General features: G+C 39.9%; 2 protein-coding genes across 2 annotated transcripts; both read left to right on the plus strand.

Annotated features, from left to right (window-relative positions):
* Window positions 1–803: 803 nt before the first annotated feature.
* Window positions 804–9478, plus strand: LOC140232498 (glucose-fructose oxidoreductase domain-containing protein 2-like). Its single transcript, XM_072312592.1, has 2 exons — window positions 804–870; window positions 5119–9478. Exon 2 carries the CDS (start codon window positions 5145–5147, stop codon window positions 6288–6290), a length of 1146 nt encoding a protein of 381 aa, XP_072168693.1. The 5' UTR covers window positions 804–870; window positions 5119–5144; the 3' UTR covers window positions 6291–9478.
* A 4107-nt stretch (window positions 9479–13585) lies between these two features.
* Window positions 13586–17039, plus strand: LOC140233156 (uncharacterized). Its single transcript, XM_072313272.1, has 4 exons — window positions 13586–13718; window positions 14287–14826; window positions 15177–15320; window positions 16316–17039. Exons 1-4 carry the CDS (start codon window positions 13663–13665, stop codon window positions 17037–17039), a joined length of 1464 nt encoding a protein of 487 aa, XP_072169373.1. The 5' UTR covers window positions 13586–13662.
* Window positions 17040–22746: the final 5707 nt, after the last annotated feature.

Raw genomic sequence — 22746 nt, forward strand, 5'->3', positions numbered from 1 at the left:
TGTGCGCCCCCCTTAATTTCCAAAGCGAAAAACATACAGCCCAAAACGGCAGTTTTTTTTTACTGTAAAATGTCAAAATTTTCAAGCTCGCTCGCTTCGCTCGCTCGCATTTAATTGTTATGCCATTCTCTTGATGTTGCTGTCAGTAGTAATTGCCAGCAGCTTCACCCGGTGCCCCCCCCCCCCTTAATTTCCAAAGCGGACAAAATACAGTCACAAACTGCAGTTTTGGGACTGTAAAATGTCACAATTTTCAAGCTCGCTTGTAACAGTTTGTCAGAAATATATCACTCTCCTCCCACTTTATATTTCATGCAAAAGAGTGAGACATCCGATCCCTGTAAAGTGTGTGTGTGTGTGGGGGGGGGGGGGGGGGGGTTACCAAGCTTCTCTCACCCCCCGTCCCCCTCAAGGCTGCGCCGGTTCGGTTATGGGCTTGTAATCGTGGTGATGGTGACTATCGCCGATCATCCCCCCCACTCCTCAGTATGGATTTACGCCGTTGAAAGAGACGCGTCTCTTTCCACCTCCGTGGGTATAATAATTATCTTGCCTGGTCCGCTGTAAAATGCGTACTGAAGTACAAAGTAGTTGTGAACATAGATTGCCATAGCATAAAATGGGGATTGTCATATGGCTATCGGAGACGAAGGTTAGTTCTTAGTCTGCTGCACTCGTGGCTTGCGTTGCGCACTGGTTGTGGATTCCGATGCGACGCGACGCGACGCGACTTACATTGTGTACACAATCATGTACTGCATAACTGTCCGATCCGTCAAATCCAATTCGACGCGATGCACATCTGGCTGACAAGGGGATAAGGTTATCCTGTTTTGGAGTCACTCTAGCGGCTCACACTAAATCATTTAGGTAAGAAACTAATAAGTTAATTCGTGAATGAGTTAACTGGTTCCTAGCTGCTTAGTTAAATTGCACTCTAGAATTAGATTCCTAACATTGGCTTAGCTAATAAGGGGTGTCAGGTGTGGGCTTCCGCCTTTGGAATAGCAGTCATTGATATATTACAGTCCCGCGTATTGAAGTAGCTGTTGCAGTGTTGGCCTAGCCTGACCATGTCGACCGCTGTGCTTTGCACAGCAGTCTGACATAATTAATGTGATAGTGTTTAAACGTTGTAAACGATTGTCGCTTTTGACGGAAAAATGGCAAAATCGTGAAATAGGCCCCACCGCAGTGTGCGTGCACGCGTGCGATAGCAAGCAAGGGTAGGTCCTAGCTAGCTAGGGTTAGGGTTAGGGTTTATTAGGGTTAACTCCGTTAACTCGTTTGGTAGGCCAAAATTAACCGTTACTGGCGTTAGGGTTGTAAATTATGGTTAGGCCTAAATTGGCTGTTAAATTAGTCGAGGGACATTAGGGAGTCCTTCCGAGAATAAAAAACGGGAGAAAGGGAGGACGAAAGATGCTTTAAATGCTGTGGAAATCGGCCCCACCGCTGTATCAATCTCGCGTAAACGCCGTTTGGTGGGGCTGCATTAATCTTGATCTTGATCTTGATGGTGTACGTTGATCAGCCCTGGTAGAGCAACACTCAACTTCACGAGTATGGTAGCCCTACTAGTACTACATATCGACCACCCTTATTGAAACCGACCGCGTATAATTCGCGCACTGAACACTGTAGTACGCACTTCTCTGCGCGCAAAGCACACAGTATAAAAATGGATTGGCTTTGAATGTAGATGAGGATGGTGTGGGAAAACGCGATAATTAACTGTTCATTAATGGTTTTAATCAAGGGCAAAATTTCGAATGAATATTTTCACCGAATCGTAATGACAGCACAATGTAATGTCTATGGAAGTTTCTAAAAGGCTTCTAAAAAGCTTCGTACAACATGGTGTTCAATACAACTCGGTTTGCGTACATTGTCAATGCAAAAACAGCGGTCGATCCTAACAACGCGATTTACCGCGGGGAGCTGAAACGAGGCCACACAAGTTCGTCGGCGATATTTTTGCACTGAAACTTCGAATCGAAAAGGGAACAACAGCATTTGATAGAGCTGGATTTTCTCAATCACGTAGGTCAAGTTTTTTACGTGAATTTCAGTGTTAAATATTCTTATCTAGCAAATAAACATTAGGCGGTCGATTAGTAGTAGGTCCAACCATATACTGTGGAAGGAAGCCCCGCCGCCGGCCACCGTGCTTACCTACCGATGAACGCCACACGGTGGGGCTGAACTCACGAGTATAAACAGGCGAGCCGCCGTAGTATTAGTACGGACACGCAGTGGTGGGGCCTATTTCACGAGTATGCCGGAAAAATCACATAAAATGTCTTTTATTTTGTTTGATTTTAACAGTAAGATGATTTTTACCACTCACCTACATTGTACATCGTATTTTGTTGATGAGCGAGTTGAATTTGGTGTTTTTACATCCAGACCTTTAAAATTGTTGAATTTTTCGTAGGAAAGATTGTGCGCTGATTCACAAAATCAACGAACTACCACAAACACTCAACCGGAAGTACCGTCCCAGTGGTAACATTTTACGTATGCCTGTGCGTTTTGTGTGTTACGTAAAGCTTGTCATCTGCTACGTTTTGTACATGTATTTCCGCGCATGCTGCTCTCATGATCTGACCTTTGCTGCGTCACTTCGCTCTGACAAGGTCATGACCTAGTCGGGGCGATTAGGTCATATGAACTTTTCCGACTCGCTACGTTGTAGTATACAAGAGTGATTGCCATTCAAATAACACGCAGAAGATGAGGAGTGCAGCAGTACGGACGCTTATAGACCTGATTTTAATCACGGATTTGGGTGGGTTTTTGACGTAATTTTTTTTTTTTTAATCACATACCGATTATTGAATGAATATCATAGACTATGGGGATTCCTTATGTTTTAGTTTTCTACAATAAATAAAGATATTCATGAAGGAAACATACACCTACCGCTGAAAATGGCAACGCCTACAAGAGGGTAGATGTGCAGCCGCTGTAGCAAAGCGACAGCGGCTGCGTGTAGTTACTGTTGGCCTAACTGCAACCAACCCCAAAACGTGTACAGTGTAGCTCCCATGGCCACTGTATAACTGAGTAGAAACTAAATTACAAGCAGCGCCCGGGGGTTACTGTTGGCCAAGGTATTGGAAGGCCTACCATAATTAAAGGCGCATAGTCCCGTTGGGTGTGGGGGCGCTGTTGATGATTCTGTGATCACCAGTCGAATTAGCATTGATACAAAGCTTACCTTAGATTGCCGAAGTTAAGCTGTCATCAAGAGTAAAAGGGCAAGACTTCCATGTATCCCTCACTATGCATTATGTATAAGTAACATGAATAAGTTTAGGTGGTTTTGGGATTACAGTAGGCCTACAGTATACCGGTTTTGCGTCATATAGATTTGCATATTGGTGCGTATAAGAGCTGCCGGAGGCGGCTCTCCCTTAAAGATGAATTTCAGCCCAAAGGGTTGAAATTTGTCTTTCCAGTCATCTGGGGCCCCTAAAAAACCTGGGAACGGAACGGCTGTCAAAAAGTAGGTTGACCACACAATTTTTATGAAAATGGAGTGGTTTGGGAGGAAAACTGCTCTATAAAATCAAGATAACTCGAGTATATCGACCATAAAAAAAATCCGGCCAGAACTATTTTGAACGTGATGGCGTCATCACAGCTGGCAGCCCTTCTTCCTTTCACTCTTTTCGACTCAAGTCATTAACGATCAATCACACTACTCTAGTTTGGCGAGGCAGCGCGTTTATACTCAGTTTAGGATTAGGGTTAGAGTTAGGGTAACATTGATCTCGGTGTCCTAGGGAAATGTGGACTTCAGAGGAAGCTCATACATTGTAGGTGTATAATAGTGGGGGGTACATATGGAAGTCTTTTCCAGTAAAGAGCATAGGTCTTGCTAGGTAACATTGCCTTCGTTGTCTTCTCTGCGCATCACGCAGCCTGTACATGTAGTAATGCCAGGGTGCGTGCGTAGAGGCTTCTTAGTATGACATCATAAAAGAAGTTTGCTAAAGCTGTCGTCTCCCTCAGCCGAATCATGAGCCGAACTGTGATCGGACCACTGACTACAGTGGATCAGACTTCTTCGGACTAGAATTGAGACGGGGTGGATTTCCACTTTGAGAGTGGAAATTTTTGTTATGTTGAATTTTTTTTGTGTGTTTTGTATGACCAGAAACTAGTGCAAAAATAAAAGCATACATGTATATACATCTGTAAATAGTTTTGCTTACATGTACCAGTAGCAGTATTATGTCTTGATTCTGCGGAATTGAAAGCACATGAAATCCATAGCTTGAAAAACTACTAGCACAGAAATATCCACTTGAACATTAGAATGGGGTTAACGGAATGTTGAACAGTGTTTCACTGACCTTTACCCCTCCCCCCCCCCCCAAAAAAAAAAGAAATTGAATTGATTGTTTGTATTTATTGTATTGCAATTAATATATTACCTGGACTCCAATACATTTTAAAGTAGTGAACAGTGAAAAACTTGCTGAAAAGTGGGGATTTACAATATACCACTCCTGAAGAAGCTGCCAGCACTTGATACTTGCATGAAAATATTACTCTATTACAATGATTGAGCATCAAAGCTGACCAATGTATTCTCAGAAGATGTATTTAAAGTGAAACGCATGTTTAGATTTGTGATGTAGTCAGCAATACAGAGCACACATGTCTGCACAGGTCTGTGATCTATAAAAGAGGAAAAAAAAAAAGAAGCTAATCAGAGCTTCAGCCCCTTGGGCATTCTTTCTTCTATAAATGTCCATTTAAAGTGTCATTCAGTATGCCTAAGTGGTCAGGATCAGGGTTTTACATAACCCCGGCGCGGGGCGCTGTAACGGTACGTATTGGGGTCGCTGCTGCAGTTACATGTAGGTTTTAGACTGCCAGAAGTACATGTATTGTACATGTAGTCTCCTGGCATGTGCTATGTGAAAGTCTACAGCACATCGATGTACCACTTTCTTGTTTTACCTGTCTTTCAATGCTAGTGTGATTCATCTAAATTATCAGTTGTTCAGCTTATTGTCACATATTGTATTGTGAATTCTTCAGTTCTTTGTTCCTTATGCCATGCTTTTGTCAATATGGATTGATTTTTTGTTTCCCCCACAGATACTGCAAAGTAAACACCAAATTACATGATGTTGGAGGGTGTAGGAGTGGTGGGGACAGGGTCCTTGACCAGCATACTCATCAATACCCTGCAAGCTGTTGGTATCAAGGTCGTCGCCCTCTGGGGCCCCACAGACCAGGAAGCCCGTGAAGTGGCCAGGCAGTACCGCATCCCGTTTCACACCAGCAAGGTGGATGAGGTTCTCCTGCACCAAGAGGTCGACCTGGTCTGGGTGACCTGCCCTCCGCACCTCCATGGAGAGGTTGCTTCCAAGGCACTGGGCATCGGCAAGCACGTTCTCTGTGAACGTCCTGCAGGGCTGAAGCAGGCCGACGCGCTGAAGATGGTGACGGCAGCCCAATACTACCCTTCACTTGTGTCCATCATGACGCACGGTCTGAGATTCTTGCCAGCATTTGTGAGGACGAAGCGAATGATCCAGGAAGGAGAGATAGGTGAGGTCTTCCTGTGTGACGTGCGCCTATCATGTGGGAGCTTGCTAACGGACAAGTTCAACTGGATGTGTGACGAGAATATGGGCGGAGGGTTGCTGAATACCCTCGGCTCACACATCATAGACATCATCAGTTTTCTCATCGGGCAGCGAGCCACCAAGGTTCGCGGCATGCTCAAGACCTTCATCAAGCAGAACGACCGCATCAACGGCATCCGGCACATCACCAGCGATGACTTCTGCACGTTTCAGATGGAGCTGAGCCGGGGAGCCTGTGCCACAGTGACCCTCAATGCCCACTTTCCTGGGCAGTTTCGACAGGAAATCATGGTGATAGGGTCGGAAGGGCGCTTGCTGATCAAGGACGCAGATCTCTACGGCCAGACGTCGTCCCACACCAGGGAGACGCTGATTATGGCCGACATTCAACATGTCCCTGAACGCCAGAAGTACAGCATGGCTCCAACCCCGGAGCTGCCTCTTCCGTACTACAAGGGACTCCTGAAGCTTACCGATGCTCTGAAGGAGTCGTTTGAGAGAAAGAAAGAACGCCTAAATTGGGATGGTGAGCCTGTTGCATTCGCTGCAACTTTTGAGGATGCTTTATATGTGCAGACGGTTCTCGATGCCATTCGTCAGTCTCACATCTCCGGAAACTGGGAATCCATAGAATTGCTAACGGATGAAAATAAAGGCAGAAATTTCTTTCTGTCATGACACAGTGAGTGAAAACTTATCTAGATGTTAGACATGAAGTATACCTTTTGAATTTGGTGTTCAGAACAGTGCATATTGTGTTCATAGATAAATGAGACAGAATCATATTGTGGCTTCATGTGATGTGAGCAACTACAATTATGTATGTCATCAGTTCATACAGCAGTGTCATAGTATTATGTATCTGCAGTGAATTTTGTGCTGTCCTCATTTCCATGATTTTACTTTGAATTGTTTTTACCAGTGGACATGTTATTATATAATAGTGCAATCACTGAAATACCACACTTATAAAGGAAATACGAGAGATGTGGTGCATGTTTTTATCGTGAGTAATTGCTTGCATGTGTGCTTGGTATCTCTGAGGGCTTAGATATTGTATTCATAGTAAATTCTCAAACCCTACATGATCTGATAAAGAAAGTGAAGTAGTGTAATATTTATAGTGTATTACATGTGGCATTAAACAGGAACGAGGAAATAATAATATATGAGTGAAAACCACATGTTGCATGCATAAAAAAAAAAAAAAATGGGAGAGTTCAATAATAAATACATGTGTAGAGAAAGGGTCCCTAAAAGCTACTTGTAGAGCAGTTGCCAGGTAGCATAAAACTATGCACTTTATGCACAAGAATTACATCATTACATGTAATATATTTACATAATTATATACAGAAAGTATCTCAGTCTGAGTCAGTAATTTGATGAGTTGGACTTTGTGTCTTTGCAAGAAGTACCAACAAGGTGCTGTGATCTTAACAGCTCACTTGCCCAGGACAACTATAACTCTGTAGGCAGGCAAGAAAACTGTAAAATTAATTGGTACGTGCTGGTAAAACATTGACATTTGTCAAAACTCCCATTTGGGCTAGTAGGAGAAATTGTTTTTTCATACCCTATACAAATTTATCTTGATTCCCCCTGTGAGTCTGTTTGTTATGTCATGCAAAGACATCAAGATAAAAGCATCTTGATTACATTTACTTTCCACATCATGACCAAACAGTGGTATTTGTGATGCCCTACATGTATGTATGTACTGTGAGAATAAGTTTAGATATTCTTATGTTCTTAGATTGTGGGTTCTTGCAAGGAGAACATTCAATAGCCATAAATTTTGCACAGAGATAATGAGTAGTGTCTGCTTTATTGCAGCTCAATGGTTGCACCCGTGGGTACGCAAGCATTCAGTGATGTGTATTGAAGCTACAGCTGTACAGTGTGTAGTCTTCATTCCATCCCAAACAGACCTTTCATTCGCTGTAGCAGTACACCTGTTTCCATGCAGGACCTCCCATAATGGAGTGAGAGTTGTGACCACCGAAAATGGCACCCAAGAATGTGTTGTCTTTATAGATTGCCATGACTCATTTGAAGTGCAATTCCATAGCAGAGTCAAGTTGACTACAACACTAATTTAGAACCTGATGATGAAGTCAACAGCTCATACAGTAGCTCTCCCATTAGTCTTTTTTCCCGTTCTTTTTTGCAATAAATCAACAGCTACCACCAAAAGTCATTTCTATGTAAAAGCAACACAACAACAACAACAACAACAAGAAATGATGTTAAGGATACAGGTTTTCATTTTGATGTCATGCCCCCCCCCCCCCTCTTTAAAAAAAAAAAAAGGAAAAAAATGTAGTTAAAATTTGTGGCATGTCAATAGGAGACATGTGATGTACTGTATGGCCATGACATGAATACACGTATGTGAATCCTTTAATAGCAAATCCTCAAATTTCATATTGTACATCCAGATTTTCTAAAAAACCAAACCAGCTTCTGTGCTCATCTTATTTTGTCAATGTCAACATAAACATATCGTCGCTGGGGCGACAAGACCTCGTATCTCAAAAATGTCAAATGTTCAGGAGAGCCAAAAAACATGGCGGCCAACGCACTATACTGAATGGGATAGCCGTTCCTTTGACATACCGTGGTGGCTTCATTTTTTGGGTAAGACAGCTGGGATTTGGACAGGACATCACTTAACCGATTATTTGACCACTAATGCAAAAAAGTCATTTTCACCAAAATTTGAGATCAAGGTCTTGTCACCCCAGCGACGATATGTTGAATTGCCATTCCAGCAGGCAATAAGACGCTGCCAGTAATCTAAGCCAGCCATCGATGACTTCATTCTGATTGGATTGTGTTTTGAATAAGTGTTCTGTACACTGAGCAGGAAGACCCGTACATCATTTAATCATTTGTAGCACACTGAGAATCATGCTTGTGTCAGGTCTGTCATTGCCAATGGTGATTACTATACTCCCACTTCATGGTCGTACCTACGAGTCTGCTACAATACTTGAGTTCCAGCTGGACTGGAATAAATGTGACACTATTCTTGTGCCATGAACAAGTGGAAATGCAATGTACATTATGTGTAACATTTAGACAGACATACTGTAAAGGAAGGTATTTTTGCAGCATGAACTTTTTTTCATGAATTGCCATTGACATTCAATGCATATTGGTGCAGACAAAAAACTTGCTTGTGCATTTTAATTTCGCAAATCTTGGATGTCATGAAAGTCGCGAAATTAAAATGCATGCGAATATTTGTGGTTTTACAGTATATGCTGTGACTGTGCTGTGGCTGCTATCTGTAGCAAATGTTTGACAAGTCAAGAGTATGTGTATTGGAGTCCTTCAAAACAAATTTGTATGTCATTTCATGATGCAAGTAGTATTTAGATATTCATTTTCTTGTCATTCATTTCACCTGTTACATTGATCCATTTTAAATACAATATATCCTAGTTCCTGCACAGCTGAGTCTAAGAAGCTGTCCAGATTACAAGTAAATGCACTGTATTATTGAAAATTTTAGAATTTTTAATCATAGACAAGAAAATAAGATAAGATGCAAACATACAGTGTACTTAATTTATTGCCAAACATATTTTAATTGTTTTTTCTGCTTTTAATGTAGTTTTCTTGTTGGTGGTTATTTTGAGCAGTGAAGAAATGGTGATTATATTGATTTGTTAAAGTGTATGAATGATCACTCTTTTTCTGAATAGACCGAAGCATCGTATGGATTTCCAGAGAATGTGCCTGTAATCAAATTTCGATAAGGATAGAAAGGTAACTGATGCATTATTTGTTTTACAGTTAAAGATACATTGTATGCCCAAGCTTGTCACTGTTAGAATGTAACATGACCATACACAGCAATGCATAACAAGTCTATTTGTAAATCTTGTCATTTCCTTTTTCATTCACGAGGCTTGGTCAGTATTGTGTGTTACTGTAGATGATACATGTAGATTTATGCTGCTGGTGGACTACTGTATGTGTACATGTTTGTTTGTGTGTGTGTGTGTGTGTGTGTAATGCCGTCAATCACAGACAACAGCAAGAATTTAGATGCATCTGTCAATCACTGAAACCCATTGAAAATATATCAGTGGTTTAAAGGGATGGTGTAGTATGGGTTGAGGTGTAGCCTTTTGGCAAGGCCTCCTGGCTGAAAAAGAGACTAACTGCGAGAGAACGGGTGAACACGTGACCGAGCGGCGCAGCCGCGAGGCCTTTGAAACCTGACATGAATTTCTTATCTTGAGCGTTGTTTCTCGCCGATTCTGCTCCCAAAAAGGGTAGCAGCCAATCAGTGACCGCATTGCTCACCACGCCATCGTATCTAATGAATATGCATAAGTATGCATGTCGGCGGTTCGCTCATCCGTATCCATCCTGCCTGCGGTAGCTGCCTGCATTGCCAGCGTTGACACGTCCTCATTAGCATACCAACTGTGATCTGACTCATGAATATATGAATAATTCATACTCGCCTTCATCAGGAGGCGGTAGGGAAAAAAACCCAGGTTTCAAAAGGCCTCGTTGCTACGCCACTCGGTCTCGCGTTTCTCACAGTGCTCGGTGTGGCGAGTTAGTCTCAATCTTCAGCCACGAGGTCTTGTCAAAAGGCTAGTTGAGGTGAGGATTGAGCTTTTAACTTTTTGTGAGATACTTTAGGAATTAATGTTAAAGAGGATTTCAAAGTTTACTTGATGAACATCGGTTTTGAAATGGCTGAGATATCCAAAAACAAAGTACACCGTAAACAAAGCCATCTAATAAAAGGTGCGCCCCATCTTGTATAAGGATTGCTTTGTTTTGGATATCTCGGCCATTTCAAAACCAATTTTCATCAAATAAACTCTGAAATTCCTCCTAGAATTTATGCTCTTTTATATTTTGTAAGAGATTCCTCATTATCTCTTAAACAACAAAAAATCATCATAAAAACCATTAGAAACCTGAAACCCCATCTCAACCAAAGCTGTACATGTACCATCCTTTCAATACGACTTACCACTGGTACATTCCATGTGTTCAACATTAAAAGACAAGTCCACCTTCATATACATGTGGATTGAGTGAAGGCAACAATATTAGTAGAACACATCAGTGAAAGTTTGGGGAAAATCGGACAATCCGTTCAAAAGTTATGAATTTTTAAATTATCTGTGCAGTCACTGCTGGATGAGAAGACTACTACAGTGTATGATATCACATGCGTACAACAATATAAGGAAAATGAAAAGAGAATTTCACAAAACTTTACTTTTTGAATAAAGTGCACATTTCTTCCACTTGTTACTGGCGTATGTTAGGGTAATATTATTCCCCCTGCCGTCTGAAAGAGAGAAGTCGAGTGTTCTTTTGTTATGCGAGAAAAATAGAAATTTGTTGAATTCTCTTTATTCTTTCTTTATATCATCACAAGCTATAGTAGTCTTCTCATCCAGCTGTGACTGAGCAGAAACTTCGAAAATTCATAACTTTTGAACGGATTGTCCGATTTTCCTCAAACTCTCACTGATGTGTTCTACTAATATTGCTTCATTCACTCAGCCCACATGTCTATGAAGGTGAACTTGTCCTTTAATCTGCAGTACAGTACTGTGGTACATCCTTGGGTTCCAGAAGTGATCAAGGCACAAATTGGGCTAAACAAGGTTATGCCTTATTTTTCTGTGTTATGTGGACATTGGATAATGTCACCATCTTTATTGATCTTTGAGCTGGAAAAATAAGTAGGATTTGGAAATCAATAGATAACAAGCAGCACATCCTTTTCAAGAGTGTGTACCGTACTCTTGCCAATGCCTGCAAATGTAACCTTTCTAGGTCAGAGTAGACAAGTGCTACACTGTACTTGTGGTCCATGCCAATGGAATGTACCTACAGGTGTATTAAGTGTTTGAGTCTTTTGAATGTATGCTTGTGTGGATATACAATATATGTGTCAATGTTTGCAAATTTCTAGCATTTTGGGAGTAGGCCTATACAGTTTTCAAGTACATGTAACACATAAAAACTTGGCTAAGAATGATATCCTTACGAGTTGCAGTCCTTCAATACTTGGACTATATCACTCTTGATATATCAACTATCAACTATCAACTATCAACAATCACCCCATCGTGTATATCCCTCCATTAATGAATCAGCCCTTGAACAACATGATGAGTACTGCTGGTGACAAATTTGTGCAGATAATGCATTTTAGCAAAACAATATCAAATTAAATGAGATTATGTACTAGTAATTGCCTTAGACAGTCAGACATTTGTCATAGTAGTAGCACACCAATCTTCTTATCCTTTTTTTAAATGAACTATAGAATGTTTAGTTTATAAAGAGTTGTGAGGATTCAGCATTCATGGCTTTTAGTTGTTGATTGTTTTTCAAACACCTTTTTTTTTATGCCTCCGCCACAAAGTGGCGCCGTAAGGCATTATGTTTTCGGGTTGTCCGTCCGTCCGTCCGTAATGAATTTTGTAGACAGCGTAACTAAAAATCCTTTTGAAGTATCCTTATGAAACTTGGCATGCATGTGTATTAGGGGGTGAAGTTGTGCCTATCAACTTTTTGGTGCACATGCTCAAGGTCAACGGTCAAAAGGTCAAGGTCAAATACATAAAATTTCACTATTTCCACCATATCTATGCAATGCATGAAGATATTTTCTTGAAACTTAGTGAAAGTTGGTGACAGTTCGGGGTCATGAGGTCAAAGGTCAAAAGGTCAAGTAAAAATATTAAAACTTCACTTTTTTCTCCGTATCTTGGAAATTGTTCAAGGTATCTTCATTGAACATAGTACTGACTGGCAGTGATTATCTAGAGAAGTTAGGGTTCATGGGGTCAAAGGTCAGGGGTCAAAGGTCAAGGGCAACACTTCAAAATTTTACTATTTCCCTCATATTTATGCAATATGCCAGCAGGATTATCATTTTTTTTTTTTACACTTTGTGTATACTATGCATGTATAACCTAATAGAGATTCTCTGGAAACTTTCTTTTTTTTTTTTTGCCTCAAAGGTCAAAAGGTCAAAGATCAAGGGAAGGTGCTGAACTAACTTTTTCCTCCATATCTCGGAAGGGGCTCAAGTTATCTTTATTGAAACTTACTACCGGTACATATTTATGCATGTTCTGCCTGACAGTGATTATCCTATGAATTTTAGGGTCAAAGGCCAGATGAAAATGGTAACAATGTACTTTTCAATACAGAAATTGCACTTTTTCTCCATCCATACCTTGAAAATTACTCAATGCATAAACTTATGAATGGGTCAAAGTCAAGTTAAAGTCCTTAAATTCCCACATACATGCTCTCCTATTCATCCAATGAAACCTAGGTCAAGGAAGATGAACATTCAACACATTTGTGACAAACTTGTCATTTTAATATTTTGCCAATTTAGTGAAAAAGTAATCACACATTGTCCACATGTACTATAGACCTATTAGGAGAATCATGCATTATGGCGGAGGCATACCAGTCGCCTTAGCGACATTTCTAGTTTTTCGGTTCTGGTTTTATTTTGATTATGTTCAAACTCTGACCCAGGACTCACACAACTTCATAGAGCTTATTCAAATTCAATCAGTTGCAAACTTAGAGCTTGTTTTGATTAAAAAACAAAAAACAAAAACGTAGGAAGCTTGTAGCTTAGTGTAATAGTTGTGGAACAGCTTACTACCGTCCCCTGGTCCAAACAACCCGCCAATGATTGTACATGTACCGGCAGTCATCTGAGTCTTTACCGGTTTTCGCTCATGTATGTACAACGTCTCCGTTCCTATACATTTTTCTGAGCCGGGAGAGAGGGTGCGATCGAAATCGAATCACGAACGCTTCCGACGCTTGCATATGGTATTGTAGGAGATCGCGACTACAACTCACGCGACGCGATCCTGCGACAAATAAATCTGCGATTGTCTGCGATGCGCGCTGTTGCATTATCATGCACTGGAGATCGAGATTAGTGTGAATAAAGTGAATGGTGTGCTGCAGTCCAAAAGGAAAGCTATTGTCATCTCTGCGTAAGCCATCATGACTTAAAATGAATTTTTCAGATGTGCAACGTGGAAGAGATTTACAAGATGCATTCGAGTTTTTGTGAGTACTTGGTTATTGCCAGTTTGTCTACTAGATGTAGTATTTGTTTTCTTTTGTGGGAACGTACCGTTTGCGATTTTTATATTAGTCCCATGCATGAAAATCGATGTTGGCATGGAGACGACATTCCATTGCATGCCTTTGGCATTGCAATGCCCTCATACTCATTGCATTGACAGCGTCTAAATTCAGTAACTATCAAAGGCTGAATATTTGTTTTGTTTTGAGACTGTTTATTTTCATTTAAATTTATGCAGACATTGGCAACAATAAAACATGGCTGTATTATAATATGGTGCTGGGATAGAGATGGATCAATGTTTTTCTCACAAACAAAGGAATTGCTGGTACTGGTATTACAATGGTAAAATAATTGCATACAAATGACAACAAATGTTTTGCTCTCTAGCTGCTGCTGCATGCTGAGATCTGTTATTAGTGTCAGGTACATTTTTACAATGTCATGAGACTTGATGCATGCATGAAAGTACAGTATCTAACACTCACAGAAACCTGCTTGAAACAGCTGGAAGATCTTTAAAATGGTATGAAATTGTGTCGATTTCAGGTTTGAAAAGTACAGCAGTCTTCCGGTGCAGCAACTGCCGAGATTCAAGAAAAGACGGAGAGGGTCTCGGAACAGTAGTGGCCGGCTACAGAGCACCAGTTCCACCGAGACGCCATCGGTGGCAACCCCTGTGGGGAGAGGTGACGAGGGAGGGATGCTGGATAATGACCACGGACTAACCCACCAGGCGAGCTTCTCCAGTGGAGTGTTCAGCATCGACTCCGACCACGACATCCTCCCTGATGGCAATGCTCCCAGTGGTAGTGGTAGATCAGATGAAGGAGAGCAGACTGATGGTGGTGGTTTTACAGATCTTACAATCGTGAAGGAGGACAGTCCTCCAGGGCACGACAGTGGGATCGTGTCACACAGGGTCAGCAGCAGGAGAGGTGCCTCATCATTGCAGGAGCCAGAATTTATGTACCAAGGGGATGTGAAAGAGACTGCTGTAGCGGAGGATCTTAAACAGTCAGAGGAGCCTAATGCTACAGTGCTGACAGACGAGGACGTTCTCTTCATGATGTTCAAGCCTCGATTAAAGTAAGTTTGCATGAGCAGAATCCCATTTGAAAAAAACGCAATAACAAGAATTCTTTGCTCAAAATTTGAGCAAACAATTGATGATGTGGTGAGATACAGACAGTGTAAGTACCAGAATTTGATTAAAGGAAGACAAAGGACAAGTCCATTTGTTTACTTTGAGAAAGAGATTGCTAATTTTTTCTTGCACTTTCTGATTTGATGACCTCATTGCAGAACTTGCCTTATGTGTACGATCTGTGAGATGCAACATTTTGCATGGTAGGCTTATTAAGTTTTGCTATATTCAGATATTTCTGAGAATTGTGTTCCAAGCACTTTGTGTTTTGTGTTTTGTTTTCATGATGCAGGAGAAAAAAGAAAGAAAGGAAGAAGAAGAAGAAAAAGGAAAAGCGTAAGCTGGATTTAGATGATCTCTGGGTCAAAGGGCAGCATCGTTGGACTGTGCCTGGCAAGGAGACTGAAGTAGAATCAGCGAAGCTCTTCTTAGATCGGTGAGGCTTTATGAAAGTGTAGCAATCAAGGCAGAAATGTCTGCTACATTCCAAGTATGGTATACATCTACATGTACCTATAGTGTGTACTGGTGTGTGAAGTTGATAGCCTGAATCATGCTATGGTCACTTAATGAGTGCGTCGTTAACCCGTTGAGGACGGGCTGATTTTGCTACAACATGCATTTTCCATAGACACTTGCCGGAGTATACTCGGGACTCGTCCTCAACGGGTTAAAAGGTGCTCTTGGAGATGCATTGATGTATCTGGTACTCATGAAATAAACAGAATGAGTAACAAGGGATGATATGAGTAGTGAGTGTTTTTACTCAGTGATTCCCTGATATGTACATAAACAAGTCTTGTGTTCTGCTTTTTGAGAACTGTACAAATATAGTGTGTTGTCATGCCCCAGATATCACTACATTGTGGCCCACACAGTGTGCTAGGCGTGGAGTACAGTGCACTCACGTTATAACGAAATTCTGGTTACAACGAAGTGAAAATTCAGACTGCAACATTATCCACTCTATGTCTTCGTATTGTTTATTTGTGCGCTTGTAACGAAATTTCGATATAACAAAAGAAAACTGCCGGTGCTGAGGACTTTATTATAATGGGAGTCCGCTGTACATGTAGTTACTAGATGTGAGCCATCCAGCGCTGGCGTGGCTTGATTTTTAAAAAGTAATTATGTTTCGTGCACTGTTGTTTTTCGCATGTTTGTATGTTATGTTAGGGCATTGCTCTCTGCAGTTCAAATGTAATTTGCGAAATTCACCAAATAAAAGATTTCAGCTCATACATCAGTATTGCTAAGCTGCTTTGAATAATGATAATGGCACAGTCATTGATAGTATCTGTAATAATGTGTATGAACACATTTCTGGGATGCTGCTAAAGCAGGGTCACTAATCTTTCTAATTTTCTCATCTTGCAAGAAAAAAAATATCATTTCCTCGAACTTTTTTTTCTTCTATTTGCTCACATACAGGAATCTGAAAAGGGGAAGGCTCAGCTTGGAGAACTACATCTGCACTCTGAGAAAAATGAGGAGTAAAAGGAAAAACAACAATAACAACCATTCCAAGCCTCACATGAAATCTTCTAGTGATAGTAACTTACAAGATAACACCATGTCAAGTTGCAAGTTAAAAAAGGTCAGTGTTTCGAAGGCACAGAAAACTGCAAAGCCAAAGAAAGAGGAGATGAGAAAGAAGAGCAATTCAGCAAGAACTGCAACGAGTATCAGAGATGGCAAAACGTCCAAGACTTCCAAGCGTTGCCAAAGTAGGAGCAAAGGGATGACAGCTGTGATACCGTCCAGTGATTTTGACATCTGTAGCAGTGACTCCGCCAGTGCTCCAACACAGGACCCACGCGATATACTCCATGGGGAGAAGGCTGGTGGTCGTGTCTGCCAGGAGGATAGTGACAGTGAGGACTCCATCATCAGCTTTGTAAGCCTCACGCCGAGGAAGACCAGGAGAAGGCAAATGCGAACAAAGACGCAGCGGAGGAGAGTAAACTCAACATCTCTCACAGACTCGGAGGCATCAGGGAGCAGGGGGAGGCAGGGGAGGAGGACGACCCTGCACGAACCTGTGGTTGCCCCTAGCAACCAGTGGGATGACTGGGATGCAGATTACCAGCCTCTGTTTGGGCGGTCTGGACACTGTGGAGGGGTATGGCAGTCTATCGTTGAGGAATCTTCATGAAATATTCTTAAGAGTGTCAGCAGCACCTCGCTTGCTGTCAGAAGGAAGATTTTTTTCCGCTGTTTTGAATTCAGAATGTGTGTGTGAGGGGAGGGGGGAGGATGTTTTGCCTGCATTGCTTGATGTATTCAAGTTATGATTTTTATTTTTTTTTTTATTTTTTTTTTTTGCAATCCTTTGTGTCCATTTGGATATAATCACCTGGCAGAATATACTCACAGATTTTAAAAATGCAAGATGAATTTTCTAAAGAAGTGAAGTTGAAATTCAGGGCTGGGTTGATTTTCTACAGCGATAACAAATTTTGAGCTCATGCTTTCATTAGGTTTGGCAGCTTTGAAAAAGGAAAGCCTGCACTGAACTTTGGTTTATATACGTGTAAAATGTTCAATGCCTATAGAAAGGTCAGAGTGTAAAAGTCAAGGCCAAATGAAATATATTTTGGAATGCAAAGAAAAATATTGTTCTGTTTGTCCACCTCATTGTTGGCTTTAACATTCATGACAAGAGTTGTCACTCAATAGCATTTTTGGCCAAATTTTGTGGTTGCATGGCATGCATCTATTAAAAATGCATCCTTAGACACAAGCTAAGCAGACTGATGTCAAATGGTCTGATGCTATAAACGTTCTGTTTGTTGTCTTTCGGAAATTGAGTTTATCGTGCAGAAATCCACGATATCCCAGCACAGAGTTAGCAAATCAACTTATTTTGAAAATGAGTTCATGGAAATAATGGTGCTGTGTCAACAAAACTAAAAAAATTGAGAGCAATGTCACAGCAGCTTGACCTCCTTATGTTCAAAGTAGCAAGTCCCCTCGACATTATGTCCGATCTTGATCTACATGTAGTTCAAAGTTCCCAAGTGTGCGCTTGTTTTCCTTTATAGTTCACATACCTGTGTCTTTTGATGATATGGTAATTGCAGTGAAATTTCTTTTCTCTTTTGGATGAATTCTAAACTGTCTAGCACAAATCCATTACTGTAAAAGTGAATAGTTTCACGTGAGTAATTTTTACGCGCTTGGCCGGTTAAGATGAATTTCTCATGCTTTTAATTCTATAGAATCAGGACATGAACTACTGGAAAGTATTAAGGTATGGCATGCAGAAATATTTACATGCTTTTATTTTTGCACTAGCTTCTAGTTGTGCGAAATGCACGAAAATTTCTACACCGTGAAAATTTCCACTTTTACAGTAGTATTGAATTGCATGAATGATGTCATTCATCTTCATTTGGATCAGGCAAATTGATCTCCATTTCACTACAGTTTGTGATATCACATGCATAGAATGATACAATGTATGAAGAAAATGTAAAGGAAACTCCATGAAATTTTATTCATATTTTGAGGAAAGTACTATGTATTCCCTCGACTTGTTACTGACGAAAATCAACCGTAATATTATCCCCCTGCTTTATCAAAGAGGCAAGTCAAGTGCTCTTTTGGTATGCGAGAAAAGTGAAAATATTTTGAATTGTCTTTTTTCTTCATATCATTGTCCATACATGATGTTGCAAAATGTTGTAGTCTTCTCATCCAGAATGGCAGCACTGCAACTTCAAAAATTCACAACCTGTAGAATGGATTGTCAGATTTTCTTCATACTTTCATTAATGTGTTCTACTAATATTGCTGCATTCACTCACTTTACATACAAATATACTATGATAAACTTGCCCTTTAATGAGGCTAAGCTAACTATCTCTGCAGTAAAATAACCCCATTGTTGAAAGTTGGTGGTGACACCATGATCTGTACGGGAAAGTCATGCCATCTTTTTCTTTTTCCAGAAACAAGGAAATCCTTTATTCTATTGTTTTTGAGTATCGGTCATGTCATGTATGGTTCTATTATTTCTGGAAGTACACTTTCTTGTTTGCAGATATCACCTCGGTGCGAGTCAAGTAACCCAACTGGCGATATTTAATTTCTTGCAGATTTCTGTTGTAAATTGTTTTGATTACCATCATTGTGTTTCACTCAACAGTACTTGTGTATCTGAAGAGGGCTGGTTTCTTTTAACATGGCACTTGGTCACAGCATTTCTTTTTTCTCTTTCTCTTCTTGGGATGGGGGAAGTCATATAAAGTCATACATGTATACACATACCTACATTAAAATTTAGCAACAAAATCTCACCCAAATTGGACAGGAAATAGAATTATTTATTAAATTCTAAGTTATACATTTTCTGTGAACAGTGAGGTCATGCTCAGTCGCAGATGCAAATTCGATGAGGGGATACTGGCCTTGCTCAGGTCTCCCAGTGTACATGGGAATGGAGTTCCCCTTTAAATTCTGTTTTCAAGAGGCTTTTTGGTTTTGTCCAGCACATGATGGTGTGTGTGCTACATTTTTTTTTTCTTGCTACTATGTGTTGTGATGAAAGTCTTCTGTATTGGTACACACGTAATACATTATACGCTTTTGTATTAGCATTTGTAAGACATTTCCTTTTGACTTGTCTTTTCTGAAGGTTGTTAATGGGACGTCAATTAAAAAGAAAAAAAAACACACATTTAAATCACTTAGAGAGTTATCACTCTGTACTTTGTTTTTTTTAAAGAATACAAACGAAACATGCAGAAATGAGATACTGCTCACTGATTGGGTATTTAAATTGTTTATGATGTTGTGTTTGTCGATATGTATTAATTTGCCAACAATATTATTGTCAACTATTTGTAATACATGGTGAAAGACAGCCATTGATTTTTATTTTTCGTATTAAAATTATTTTGACAGAATGCAATGTTCTTCACATTACATGCTCTGCTGTGTAATTGTCTCTGCAGGAGTACTTTAAAGGCATTATTAACCATTTGCACATGAAACAAAAACACAGCTTTTGTGCTTCAAAATAGTTCTAAAATGTGAGTTAGGGATAGAAACATCCAATGTTAAAATATTAATCAGTATAAATGTACAAAACGTGAACAATAATTATAATAAGATTGTTTCTAGACTACAATGTAAACCGTCTACAGACAGTTATGGTTTAGTGAGAAAAACAGTGATATCTCCTTATATCTTAGGCTTCATTGCAAAATTTTTATATGGTGGGATGTTTTGTGATACAACTGACCTACACATATACATCAAATGTGATAACTCGAACATCGTTGTTTAAATCACTGCTCCCACTGGTAAACAATAACTTTAATTGTGGCACTCCAGTGTTCCTGCAAGGTGTTCGTCAGATGTTGCAAGACCAGTCAGTGGTCATGTTTCAGGAGAGATTGATACTACTGTGTTTTAACTCCATGGTCCTTAATTGTGCTCCATTTTGCTGAGTGACAGACAGATATGCTGCTTGTAGTTTAAATACAAAGAAAATTGGCAAGCCAACATCACTGCTTGGTTTATCAGGTAGAAGCCTCCAATCATCAGTGACTTTTAAGGGGTATGAAACCCACTATACATACACGGGACTGTATGGATTGAGTGAATATTAGTTTGAACACTGGTTTGAGGAAATTTGGACAGCCTGTTGATAACGTATGAAATTTTGAAGTTTTTTGAGCAGCCATTGCTGGATGAGAAGACTACTGCAGTTCTTGATGTCTCGTATGTACAACAATATTAAAAAAAAAAAAAGATAAAGAAAATTCCACAAAATTCCACAAAATGTAAAGAAAAGGAAAAGAAAATTTCACAAAATTTAATTATCAATGAAAAGTCCTCTTTCCCTTGACTTTGTCGCTGACATGTGTTGAGAGCGATATTATTCCCCCTGCTTTCTGAAAGAGGTTAGTCAAGTGCTCATTCATTTTGCACAAAAAAAAAAAATTAAAAAGTTAAATTGCTTTTATATTTCTTAATACCGTTGGCTGTACATGTGTTCTCAAAGTGATGTGTAGTCTTCTCATCCAGTGATGGCTGTACCAAAATTTCAACAATTTGTACCATTTTGTTAAAGGGATTGTCTCATTTTCCTCAAACTTCACTGATGTGTGCTACTAATATTGCTGCTTCCCCTCAATTCACATATATGTATATTTTGGCTTCATTCTCCTTTAAGCTTGTTCGTCTATGTGTGTGTGTGTGTGTGTGTTGTGCGTGTGCGTGTGTGCGTGTGGTAATCAGTCAGTGATGAGATGTGTGTGTGTGTTGTGAGTATTATTTGAGTGTGGGGGTGTGTGTTTGTTGGTTAGGATTACATCAGTACATGGGAGCAGGAAGTCATAGGGGGGTAGTAGCCTTTTCCAAAGGCAGCTCGCTGTAAATTGATGACACGCGCAGAGAGCAGTGGACTCGCACACACACAGTGCTTGCAGCTTGCCGCTCTTGTACTGTGTGTGTGTGTCCTCAAATTACAGTGAGCTGCCTTTGCAAAAGGCTAGGGGGTAGGAGGTAGGGAAGCAAGGTTAGGGGGGATGTCCTGCACAAAGGGTAGAGAGAGCTTTCTCTCCTAGGAGGGGGGGGGGGGGAATTCATGACATACGAGGGAAAGACAAGATTCTTGTTATTTTGCATTGATTCTTATATTGTTCCATATAGTTTATTGCCGACAATTATTGTTTAAAAGAAGAAATGCTGTATTTGCATGATTATGATTATCAATTAAATCATACAGTAATTCTTTGACAGCTAAATGTTGAAAAAGGTTGAATAGTATAGGCCTATCTATATGGGGGGTGGCAGCTTTTAGACAAGATTTCAGTAACATTTATTTATTGTCTTCTGTGATATGAAATGTTCTGTTTTGAATTCTTGTTCGGTACATACATACAGCAGGGTATACCACCGAGTGGAATAGAAATAAAAACAAACACTGGAAAAAAACCCAACAACAACCACAAAGACACTGCATGATCAATACCAGGTGATCCCATCCACAATACATAAAGAGCAGAAACATGTTTTGTTGTTCATTCTAATTATGAGCTTTATTAATTTGAGTACACCATAATACTACATACAATATCATATAAAAGCACAAGTAACCCTTTTTACTTGTTATCAAGAAGTTTACAATTTAGAAGAACATATTGCTTACATCATGAGAACATATGCAGAGATTTTAAAAGTTTACTCTACATTTATTTGTTCAATTTTTTTTGTTTTGTTTGCCAAATAACAATAATAAAATGGAATACCGGGGTACTCTTGTCACTACGAAAAAGGCTCAAAAGTCTAGGCCGTCAATCCAGATCTACATACAAGAATGTCATAAAATGGCACTATTATGTACAAGTATGTTTATACAAAAATTACTTTGTCTTTGTAATCTCTTTGTCATATTAATTACATTTTCAGCTATGTACTTGTATGCGAAGAAAAGACGAAAGTCTAAAGAGCTCTGAGTTCACCATGGAGTGTGCATCTACAATGCATTCTACTTTGATTTGTATACTCCACTGACTAGTAAATGCATTCATGGTTTCATATTTTGACTCTTTTTAATGCCATGCTCGGGAAGAGATCTTCCTGGTAAACTACTAGTACCAGATGACTTTGCAGACTCTGAAAACGTTGCCACATTCAAGTATTAATCACATACAATCTCCACTCAGGGAGTTTATAACATCAGTACACATTGCACAACTTTTTCTCTTCTCTTGTACTCCAATTATACTTATTTCCTTAAATTTGAAACCATGAGAACATAAAAAAAAAAATTAATTCATGCGGATTAAAAAGAAATACTGCAAAGTCTCTCAAACTCTGCAAGAGCTGACAATCTTGGCTATAATATG

Source organism: Diadema setosum, chromosome 9 (genome assembly GCF_964275005.1).
Source record: "Diadema setosum chromosome 9, eeDiaSeto1, whole genome shotgun sequence".
NCBI classification, from domain to species: domain Eukaryota; kingdom Metazoa; phylum Echinodermata; class Echinoidea; order Diadematoida; family Diadematidae; genus Diadema; species Diadema setosum.